This window comes from Lepus europaeus, chromosome 3 (assembly GCF_033115175.1).
Source record: "Lepus europaeus isolate LE1 chromosome 3, mLepTim1.pri, whole genome shotgun sequence".
Classification (NCBI taxonomy): domain Eukaryota; kingdom Metazoa; phylum Chordata; class Mammalia; order Lagomorpha; family Leporidae; genus Lepus; species Lepus europaeus.
The window spans coordinates 10,368,996-10,381,014 of record NC_084829.1 but is presented as its reverse complement, the minus strand read 5'-3'; the positions used below and the strand labels follow the sequence as shown (position 1 = coordinate 10,381,014).

At 44.4% G+C, this 12,019-nt stretch overlaps 1 protein-coding gene across 1 annotated transcript; it reads right to left on the bottom strand.

The window, feature by feature from the left end:
- Positions 1-10,227: 10,227 nt before the first annotated feature.
- LOC133756734 (cytochrome c-like) lies at positions 10,228-10,467 on the bottom strand. The gene has a single exon (XM_062187327.1). It carries the CDS (start codon positions 10,465-10,467, stop codon positions 10,228-10,230), a length of 240 nt encoding a protein of 79 aa, XP_062043311.1.
- Between the last annotated feature and the right edge of the window lie 1,552 nt (positions 10,468-12,019).

The window sequence follows — 12,019 nt, the reverse complement described above, 5'->3', positions numbered from 1 at the left end:
TATAATGTCACAGTTAGCAGTCTTTTGGATTTCTGCCCAATAGTTGAGAAATGAGATCTCATGTAGTCTTTTTTTTTTTTTTTTTTAAATTATTTGACAGGTAGAGTTATAGACAGTGAGAGAGAGAGAGAGACAGAGAAGTCTTACTTCCGTTGGTTCACTCCCCAAATGGCCGCCACAGCCGGTGCTGCGTCGATCCGAAGCCAGCAGCCAGGTGCTTCTCCTGGTCTCCCATGTGGGTGCAGGGCCCAAACACTTGGGCCATCCTCCACTGCCCTCCCAGGCCACAGCAGAGAGCTGGACTGGAAGAGGAGCAGCCGGGACTAGAACCCGGCGCCCATATGGGATGCCAGTGCTGCAAGGCAGAGGATTAACCAAGTGAGCCACGGCCTGGCCCCCTATCATGTAGTTTTAATTTATATTTCTGTGATGATAACTGACATGGAGTGTTTTATAAGTTCAAGTGACATTTCCATTTCCTTTCATGTGAACTATTCATGTCCTTTACCCATATTTCCACTGAGTTTATCTTTCTCTTACTGATTTTAGAAATTATATTTAGTGGGGCTGGTGCTGTGACGCAGTGGGTTAACGCCCTGGCCTGAAGCGCCAGCACCCCACATGGGCGCCAGTTCAAGACCTGGCTGCTCCACTTCCGATCCAGCTCTCTGCTATGGCCTGGGAAAGCAGTACAAGATGGCCCATATTCTTGGGCCCCTGCACCTGCGTGGGAGACCTGGAAGAAGCTCCTGGCTCCTGGCTTCGGATTGGCCGTTGTGGCCAATTGGAGAGTGAACCATTGGATGGAAGACCTCTCTCTCTCTCTGCCTCTCCTGTCTGTGTAGCTCTGACTTTCAAATAAATAAATAAATAAATAAAGGAGCTACCTTTCTTTGAAAGGAGGAGAAAACTTCCGCTTTAAAAAAATTATATTTTAGGAAAACTATTGACTTTTTTTTCTAGAAGAAGAATTGAAATATTTTTCTCAGTATGTTGTATAGATATTTGATTGGCTTACTTTTTTTTTTTTCGTAATCTTTTATTTGAAGAAAAATTTAAACTAGACAGAATAGTTGAAAGAGTGATGTGATAAACACTCACGTACCTTTACTCAGGTTCACCATTGGTTAACAGTTTGCCAGTCTGGTTTCTTCTCTTCTTGTCTCTTCTCTGCAGATACATGCATATATCCACATTTATGTCCATATCTATGCTTTTCTTTCTCTGACTGATTTGAGAACAAGTTGTGGACATCATGATGCTCTGAATACTTCAGCATATGATCTCCTGAGGGAAAGACAGATTTTTTCAGTCTCCTAGACATTTATTATAAGATATTTAACATTGCTACAATGATATTACTTATTAATATGTTCTATTTTATTGGCAAACATATAGCAGCTAATTTTAAAAATTATTTTTGTAAGAAAGTTGCAAAGCAGACATTGCAAATGAAGCATACTTAATCCAAAAATCTAAAATGCTCCAAATTCTGAAACTTTTTCAGTGCCAACATGATGCTGCAAGTGGAAAACTCTACACCAGGAAAATTTGTTTCAAGCACAAAATTATTAAAAATATTGTATAAAGTTACCTTCAGGCTATGTCTAAGGTGATGAGAACACAAATGAGGGGCTGGTGCTGTAGTATCCCATATGGGCACCAGTTTGAGTCCTGGCTGCTCCACCTCTGATTCAGCTCACTGCTAATGTACCTGGGAAAGGAGTGGAAGATGCCTAAGTTCTTCAGCCCCTGCATCCACGTGGAAGACCCACATGAAGCTTCTCTTCTGCTTCCTGGCTTTGGCCTGGCCCAGTGCTGACTGTTGCAGGTTGGAGCCATTTGGGGAGTATACTAGTGGATAGAAGATCTCTCAAAAAAAAAAAAAATCTCTTTCTCTCCCTGCCTCTCCTTTGTAATTCTGACTTTCAAATAAATAAATAAATCTTTGAAAAAAATAAACACAAATTAATTTCTTGTTCAGATTAGGGCCCCATCCCCAATATATCTCATTGTTTATATGCAAATTTTCCAAAATCAAATTCTTCTGGCTCCAAGTAATTCACATAAGACATATTCAAACTGTCTTAGTAAAGAGAATTCCAAATATTTTGGGGATCAGTGAATGTGGCCTATTGAGTGGTAGCAACCAAATGGATGGTTAGGGGGGTATCAAAAAAAAAAGCAAGCAGAATAAAACAATACTATTGCACCATCTTCAGGTTAACTTGTGAATTACAATAATTTGTGTTACAGTTAATAAACGAGTTCTCTTTTACGGGGTGGTCATTTCAGATCACGGTCAAAGCCTACCTTGTTCTTAATTCAATAGAATAAAAACACTGTGAGGTCATGAAGGCTGAAGCACGTTCCCCTTGTTGAGGACAGTGCCATTCCCTACCGAGTGCCATCCTGGACTGACTGTGGCCCAGGAGCAGGCCCCCCACATTCCATCAGGCCAGTAGCTCGGCAGTGATGTATATGGTAGGGTCAGCAGGCCGCATGGTCACGTGCCATCTGCCCACGGTACTGTCACTGATTTCATGACAGTAAGTGATCCCTGGGGAGGGTTATAGAGTTTAGTGAGTCAATGTGATGTTCTGTGTGACGTCCCAAGTGTTCCAATCTCTTCAGACTTCAGACTACATTATAATACAGCCATAAGAGTTAGCATAGCTCCAGGGCAAAACACGGACTGTACTGTGAACTATAATTTTAAAAAAGTATTTTTGCAAACTATTTCTGATTCTCTTCTCTGATAGGGATAGAAAGGGACACATTTGCACAATCAATGGCTGTGTATCATGAACCTGAGACTGTGAGACTCTCTCCAGGAAGTGTCCCCACCTGGCCCTATGTCCACCTGCTACTTGGTTGAGTTGCTGTAGTTTTCTGTTCTCCACCAGGACTCAGATTGTTCAGGAGCTGGACAGTTTCATCAAACGGGGATACGATGAGGGGCACCAACCTACCACCTCTTGGATTCATAAAGATAGCACTCATTTTAGGCATCTCTCCCATCTCCCATTCTGCATTCTATAATCCCCTCTTCTCCATCCTCCCATACTCCATTCCTCTGCCAGAATGAAATAAATCTGACAGTACTTTAAAGAGTTGTTCCCCATTTCTGATTCCAGCTTCCTTCTGGTGTGCATCCCAGAAGGCAGCAAGTGAGGGTTTACGTAGTATTGCCACTCATGTGGGAGGCCCAATTGAGTCCTGGCTCAGACCTGGCCTGGTGTGGGCCATTGCAGGCCTCTGGGGAGTGAACCAGCAGAGGGAGCTCTCTGTCGTTTGTTTTTCTGTCTGCCTTTTTCAAATTAAAAAATAATAAAGCAAAAAGTTTGTGGAAAAAATGGAATTAACAGATAAGTTTATTTTGGTGCAAAAACATTTGAAGTCCATGTATTTTTTTTCATATTGGGCATTTTCCATAAACTTTTTGAAGATCCCTCACAGTATGGTCAAACCTCAGTCTTGTGGGGTTGCACATTCATGAAATCAACCATAGATGATATAGAAAATATTCAGGAAACCATGGAAAATATTCAGGAAAAAATTGTATCTGTTCTGGACCTGTACAGACTACTTTCTTTGTCATTATTTCCTAAATGATACAGGATAACAGCTATTTGTTTCCATTGCATGAAATGTTACATCACACAGAGATTTAAGTTACCTAGACAGAATTTAAAGTCTACATGGGTTTTATGCAAATACTACATTGTTCTATAGAAGAGACTTGAGCATCTCAGGATTTGGGTATCTGAGGGGTGTCTTGAAACTAATCCCTTGCAGATACTGAGGGACAACTACATATAAACTTGCAATTTATTTGTTCTTTTAGCTGAATGATGGGGGCAATCTCGGAAAATTCCACCTGGTTTTCCCCACTGAAAGTGCTCATCCTACAGGCCAACAACCCAACGTGAGGGTGTGACAACTCTAGAATGTGGAGGTGTGGCGACATAATGTGAGGGTGTGGCAATCCCCTAATTATTCACTGGGGGTTAAGGACATGATTGCTAATTTGTCTGTGGACCTACTTAGCCCCCTGTGTTACCACCAGACCACAGGCAAGATACTGTTTGTTACCTGGTGGCCACGTGCCCTGCACTAACAGGATGACAGAGTCAAGGTGATGCTTCAGGTCTCCGGGTATCAGTGTTGGTTCAAATCCTGTTCCAGTTGCCTCCAAACCTTTCCTCTAGGTCTACCTTCCCTCTAGGGATGGCTCCCTAAGTCCTTAGGCCCCACCGTGGAAGCCACAAAGGAATCATGACTGTGACTATCTGCCAGGCTGTTACAAGGTACTTGTCATGGAGACTGCACTCTCTTCCCCATCGGTGGGTTTGAGCTTTCATATACGGAAATTGGGCAGGTGATCCTGACCTTCACTGGGGTACATGCCCTCAGCCTCCTGATGACCTATCCTTGATGCGTTCCAATGCAATAAGCTGAACAGTTTCCTTACCTGCTCATCTAGTTTTGCCCCTAAACATGTAGTCTTTAAAAAAAACATTAGAGCCAGCCATGCCTTATCCTCTTTCAAACCGTACTCCTTTGAGACTGGACAGGGCCCTGGTTCCTTAACCTTACCTTCTGGAGTGCGAATGTGCCTTTCCTAGGATGAGAAGTCTCTGTCCAGATGAATAGGAGGCGGTCCAGAAAGGGCTCCATGTTTTAGGCTTTGTCCCTTTTGATGTGTGCATTCCTAGGGAGGTACCTTCAGTCTTCCTGGCATCTTGGGGCTTAACCAGGGGGTCTAGTCTGGGCTGTCACCATTTTCTCTCACTGTGGAGATCAAAGTTTTATGATCTTTTCAGATCAGTACAGGTACTCAAATGACTCCAGATCTAATCCTTACAGTATGTGAGGAGTAGAATATTTCTGAAGGAGGTGCCAAAGCTATTCTTTACATCATGCAGTATTCTGTCTTGGGACCTAGTGCTTTATGCAGGAGCTCCAAGAACCCCGGGCACATTTTATTTACCACCGCATGGCACTGAGAAATCTGAGTGGCAATATCAGCACCCCAGCAAGGCAGGGTGAAAAGAATATAGCCCCCCTCTGCAGAGAAACAGCAATAGGAAATGCAATTGAGAGGGGCCCCGATTTCAAAGGAATGTGGGGGAGGAGAGTCCATTTTAACTCCAAAATCAAAATAGGTACAGATACAGGCAAAGGGGATGGAATATCAATGTTTTGAGCTACAGGGACCTTTGATCATGGCTAATTATTCACACTGTTCCTAGGAATAAGGATGGTAACCTACTTACGGATTATTTAACATACAAGAGAAACTTAAGGTCTAGTGATCAGAAAGCTGGAGTTGCCACAGTGGAGTAGCACAGCTTCTCTCCCACTTTGAGGACAGAGAAGGCAAGGCCAACTCCAACTGTTTCTCCTACTATCTACTCACAACACACAGCATGGCTGTGACCCCAGAAGTGTGTGGATTGCTTCCCACCAGCAAAGAAGCTGATGAGAGGAAATCTATGTTCTCCACCCTTTGTCTATGGGATGTAACCTGTCATGCACAAAGATTCTATCAGCTCTCACGGCTTCATGTGTGAATCCCAGGTCTGCAGAGTTACTCTGGTTACTGACTTGGCTGTAGCAAGGAAGTCTTCTCTCAGCCAGGTGCCAGCTGTGTTCTGTTGAATATAAAGTACACAATGGTGCCAGCAGAATGACAGCTGAGTTCACATGAAAAGTGAAGGGAATGTCCTGTGGGCCCTCTCATGGTAGTAGTGCGTGATTGAGACTTCTGTCTACCCTAGTGATCCTCTTTGCCTTTGTCTTTAGATTTCTTCCTCCTCATTAGACTAGGAAGGTTTGCCATCATCATTTTATTGAATACAGACTACCAAGGAATCCAAATTTTACTTCCCTAAGCAATCATTTTACTTATTTATTTGAAAGACAGGCAGAGAAAGAGAATTATCTCCTGTCTGCTGGTTTACTCCCTGAATGCTTGCAACAGTTAGGGCTGAGCCAGGCTGAAGCTAGGAGTGCAGATCTCATCACACAAAGGATGGGAAGGACCCAATTACTTGAGCCATCACTTGCTGCTTTCAAGGGTACACAATAGCAAGAAGCTAGAACTAGGAGTGAAGCCAGGACTTGAATCCGGCTCCTCCAATGTGGGATGCGAGTGTCCCAAGTGTAACCTTTCAGTTATTTATTTCCTAAAGATTTTACTTATTTAAAAGGCAGAGGTACAGAGAAGGGGAGAGAGAGAGAGAGAGAATCTTCCATCTGCTGGTTCACTCCCTAAATGGCCACAATGGCCAGGGCTGGGTCAGGCCAAACCAGGAGCCAGGATCTCCATCCATGTCTCCCACAGAGAGGCAGGGCCCCAAGCACTTGGGCCATCCTCCACTTCTTTCCCAGGTACAATAGCAGAGAGTTGGATAGGAAACAGAGCAGCCAGGATAAAAACTGGCGCCCATATGGGATGCTGGCAACAGACAGTGGCTCAACCTGTTGTACCACAACCCCAGCCCCCAAGTGGCATCTTAACCACTGTACCAAACACCTGCCCCCACCCTAATATCAAATTATTAGAGCCCCTCCCAGATACTCAAATGCACTGAATCCAAAATCCCCACAAAGGCCATCCATACCAATACACTGAGCTAACACAAGGTGGCAGTCTGTTCTGTAACCTTGGGAATCCATTTCCACACACATCTTCCAGATTTTTGCCAATACCTGTCCGTGAAAACCTTGCACTTTTTTTTGGAGTGAAACTATCCCACCCTAGAAGACACTGTTTTGTCTCCCTGAAACAAGCTGAACACTGACTCCAGCAAGAGGTCTAAAGACAATAAGGAGTGAAGACATTAAGAATATAATGAGACTTCATAAAAAGTTCATGGAAAATATGAGTTTATTTTGCTGAAAAAATATGGAAACCCATTCATAGTTTTTTCCTAAGATGCATTTTCCCATGAGGCTTTTTTTTTACATTATGCAGTGATTTTTATTCCATTAATATACATTTTTATAAGAAAATGACAGGAATGTGAATCAAAATTTTGTGAGAATATTTTCCCAAATATGCTTTGGGTACATCAAATAGTTTGTGGAAAAATGGAATTAGGCCATAAAATACAAAAAATTGCATTTAGAAAATGGGTTTATTTTGGCATAAAATAATTTGAACCCCCCCCCCCCTTTTTTTTTTAGAATATACATTGAGCCATCATCGCTTCCTGCCAGGCTATGAGCTAGAAGCTGGCATGGAGAGCGGAGCTGTGCCTTGAAGTCAGACACTCTAGGATTCCTGTGTCCCCAGCATATCTTTAAAACATGCTCCACCCAAAACATGCCTTAGTTATCAGTTTTCGTGCCTAGAAATCAATTTACTTCTGCAAACACCCCAAGGACTTCATCCACATTAAAAAAAAAAAAAAAACCCTAACATTTTGGGGGAAGAGAGTTTTCAGTGCAATATTAAAGGGCAAAAATGGTCAGATGTGATTATAGCTATTCTGATAAGTTAGAACACGGCCCACGGGTAACCAGGCGGACCCATACCAGGTGGGGACGCGGCGTCACCGCCAGGCTGTGTCTTTTCGTCAGTCACAGCCCCCGCCTCGGTTCTTCCGTCTTCTCTTCTCCGGGACCCCCGGAGCCCCTGCGGCCGGCGGGGCGGGGGTGGGCGCCGGCTGCTCACGTGCCCGGTCTCTGTCCCAACGCCGGGTCTGCCCTCAGCGAACCATCTGGAAAGGCCGAGTCCCTCCTGTCAGCCATCTCGGTTCTGCACGCGTGGGTCCCGCCGCAGGGCCGCCACCTCTCCCTCCGGACAGGCCGGGCTGGCGCCCGGGGCTCGTGCACAGGAGATGCCACGGTCGTCTCTGTCGTTTTCTTCTCCCGACGACGTGCTTGTCTTCAGCCGTCACAGAGGACCACTGCCGGAGGCCGCCCTCAGAGTTCCCGGAGCCCCGAAGCAGGGACGCCAAACGTCCGGGCCGGTGACTGTCCGCGCCCGCGGGTGCCCTCAGGGCCGACACGGAGAGGGGGTTCTTCTCCTTGACTAGACTGATGCGGCGCTGTCTTCCAGCCCTGACGAGAAGGCGGCCTGACGCGGCCGCTTCCGCAGGGACAGGCGGCGCGCTTCCCCGACGCTCACTGAACTCCGGCTGCCCGCCGCGGCCGTTGGCCGCCGCCGCGCTCGCCAAGTAACGGCGCAGCTCGCGCGAGTAACGACGCAGTTTGCTCCAAAGAACGGCGCAGCTCGCGCCAAAGAATGGCAAAGCTCGCGCAAGTAACGGCGCAGTTCCCGCCAAATAACGCCTCAGCTCGCGCAAGTAACGACGCAGCTCGCGTAGTAACGACGCAGCTCGCGTAGTAACGACGCAGCTCCCGTAGTAACGACGCAGCTCCCGTAGTAACAACGCAGCTCCCATAGTAACGACGCAGCTCCCGTAGTAACGGCGCAGCTCGCGCGAGCAACGCCGCTACCCCTGTGGTAACGACGCAGCTGGCGCTAGTGAGGGCGCAACTCCCGCCAGAAACGACGCTCCTCGCGCTGGTAGCATCGAGGTTCGCCAGGGTAATTCTTCCATTTTGAAGCTGCAGAAACTCAGAGTTTACGAAAAGCGTAATTGTTTGCTTATGTAATTAAGACGTCTAAGTCGCCATGGGTGAGATTTCCCCCTTGATATCGTGATTTTCATTTGTTCTGTGCGTTGACTTGATTCTTAGGCCTTTTTTTCATCGTATGTTGGGAAAGGCCCCTGCTAAATACACGTTTGTAACGATCACACGTGACTAGAAATCTATTTTAAAAATTCGAGTTTCAGGTAAAGAAGCGTTAAATAAAAATGTATAGCCGTGAATAAATATAAGAATGGACATTCATAAGATAAATAGATATCAGAATTGGGAAAATATTAGTAAGAATAAAGGAAAAAATAACTAATGGAACCGAATGTAAGTTGATTCTTTAAAAAGATTAATAAAAGTGATGCTAATCTTTTGGCTGCAAGTGACAGTCATGTTCTGTCTCTGAAAAATATTTTTTCATGATCTGTAATTTTTAAAATTAAGTCTTGTGATCACATAATTTAGAAATTTTGTGCTGATGGTGTATCTCCTCTACCTTAGTCCATTTAATGGGTGGGCAAAAGCACCATTACCAAACATAAATATGCCGTGGTTGAATTTTATGTGTTTCCAAATAGCTGTTTAAAGATAACCCTGAATTATAACTTATCTAAGGTAGTAAAGAATTCAAAAGTGGAGTTTAACTTGTTACTCTACCTGGTCATGCTGACTTTCAGAGCACCTGACCTTAAAGACCATCTATACAATGTGAGAAATGTTAAATATTCATATATATATGAAGACACTGAAATGCCCTTGAAGTGCAAGGCAAACGTTTAGATACAAGAAGTTCTGAGTGTCATAGTTAAGACCGGAAATATGAAGTAGACATCGCTACCTGTCTTCAGCTCTTGCCTTAGCAGGTAAAGAACATAAACTAGAACAGAAGTGAGTCTTACTCCGTTCTGAGACAGTGAAGAGATTTCCCCAGTACTTAAATATAAATCTAGCCTCCCAATAGGTTTTGAGATGACATACAATTTTTGTGAAAAGTTGAACATTATTAGTTAAGTCCAATCATATCCTTAGAAAGGGAAAACAATGATAGCATTTACTGAACTGGAATTACTGCAAACCCAATCATTTATTTGATCACACAAGGCAATCTTAAATCAGGACTGTCAAAAATATTCTGTCAAGGCCAGCGCCGTGACTTAACAGGCTAATCCTCTGCCTTGCGGCGCTGGCACACCTGGTTGGGGCGCCGGATTCTGTCCCGGTTGCCCCTCTTCCAGGCCAGCTCTCTGCTATGGCCCGGGAAGGCAGTGGAGGATGGCTCAAATGCTTGGGTCCTGCACCCACATGGGAGACCGGGAGAGGCACCTGGCTCCTGGCTTCGGATCAGCGAGATGCGCCGGCCGCAGCGGCCATTGGAGGGTGAACCAACGGCAAAGGTGGACCTTTCTCTCTGTCTCTCTCTCTCTCACTGTCCACTCTGCCTGTCCAAAAAAAAAAAAAAAAAATTGTGTCAGCCATTCATCACCTGAATTCTGGTTTATGAGAATTAAGTTATATATATATATATATATATATAAAGTCACGAGACATTCCTGTTTTGTCATAAAGAAGGCAGTGGCCAAGTATTCTAAGTAGCTTTTTTGAGATAACCTATCAAGTCAGACTTTCATTCTTCTTAATGCCAGTGAAGATCATTTTGGTTCCAAGGATTTGTTTCTTGAGATTCTCCAAATACTCCATCAGAGTGTCCTCTCCCCAGGCGATGCCTTTGTACATGTTGGCATCTGTGTAGGAGAATCCAAGAGCCTGACCTGTCTCCTGCTCAAATAGATAATGGAGATTTGGTCCAGTCTTGTGCTTGCCTCCCTTTTTAACAGTGTGGCATGGGCACATTTCTGAACAAAAATCTTCTTGCCTTTCTCCACATCACCCATTCTTAATTCGCACTTCTGTTGCTCGTTTTTCAAAGGTCCTCACTAGGAAGTTGGATGTCCTGCTCTCTAGAAAATCACATTTGTAAGTCAACTTTTATATTTCTTTTAGTATTGCTCTGATGAGAATCACAACTCCTTTTAGGCGTTGTGGAGATCGACTCAACTACAAAGGTTCTAGTCCTGAACTCAGACTTAACTGTACGGCTACAAAATTAAAGCCATATGTTTTAACAGAGATTTTATTTTTTAATAACGTCAGAATGTCTTTTTTTAGTTTTCAGCAGATTCAATATAGTTCATAGATATAATTCTAAGAGTATAACGACATCCCCTTCCTCTATCTCTCTCCTATCTCCCTCCCACATTTCCTCCTTCCCTCCCTCCTTCCCTTCCTTTCTTCAAGTTTTTGAGATAACATATTTTTAATTTACATTACAATCAAGGGCTTAATGGTCGACGAATAAAGAGTTCAACAAGTAAAAAAACAAAAAAACCCTAGGCTAGCAGGAATCTAGGTAAGGACTACGAGCAATAATCAAATGGAAAGATGACCATTTCCACCCATATATAGTAAATTTGAAAATAATCACAGATCATTAAAACTATAGTAGTACAACTTTTTAAAAAAGATGTATTTATTTATTTGAAAGGCAGAGTTACAGCAAACAGGCAGAGGCAGAGAGAGGAGAGAAAGAGAGAGAGAGGGAGGGAGAGAGAGAGTTCTTCTATCTGCTGGTTCGCTCTCCAAATGGCTGCAATGGCTGGAGCTGCACTGATCCAAAGCCAGGATTCTGGAGCTTCTTCCAGGTCTCTCACATGGATGCAGGGGCTCAAGGATTTGGGCCATTTTCCACTGCTTTCCCAGGCCATAGCAGAGAGCTGGATCAGAAGTGGAGCACTGGGACTTGAACCAGCACCCATATGGGATGCCAGCACTGCAGGCAGTGGCTTTACCCGCTACACCACAGTGCTGGACTCAGTAGTACAGTATTCTTAACTATTGGTTTGACAAAGATATAAAACAAAATTTGACAAAAATGTATTTGCAGTAATACTCATACACACAGGCATTTCTTTCCTATTTTTGTTTTTATTTCTTTTTAAAATCTTAGATCCTGGTGCTGGCGCCGTGGCTCACTTGCCTGCGGTGCCGGCATCCCATATGGGCGCCAGTTCTAGTCCCGGCTGCTCCTCTTCTAGTCCAGCTCTCTGCTGTGGCCCGGGAAGGCAGTGGAGGATGGCCCAGGTCCTTGGGCCCCTGCACCTGCGTGGGAGACCAGGAAGAAGCACCTGGCTCCTGGCTTTGGATTGGTGTAGTTCTGGCCATGGTGGCCATCTGGGGGGTGAACCAGCAGAGGGAAGACCTTTCTCTCTGTCTCTCTCTCTCTCTCTCACTGTCTAACTCTATCTGTCAAATAAATTTAAAAAAATCAAAATCTTAGATCCCACATAAAAGGAAGAACATTTGGTATTTGTGTGTCTGGGTTATTTCATTCACCATGATGTCTTCC

Excerpts from the sequence above, each read along its gene's own strand:
- LOC133756734 (XM_062187327.1), bottom strand. The coding sequence starts at position 10,467 with ATGTGCCCATGCCACACTGTTAAAAAGGGAGGCAAGCACAAGACTGGA.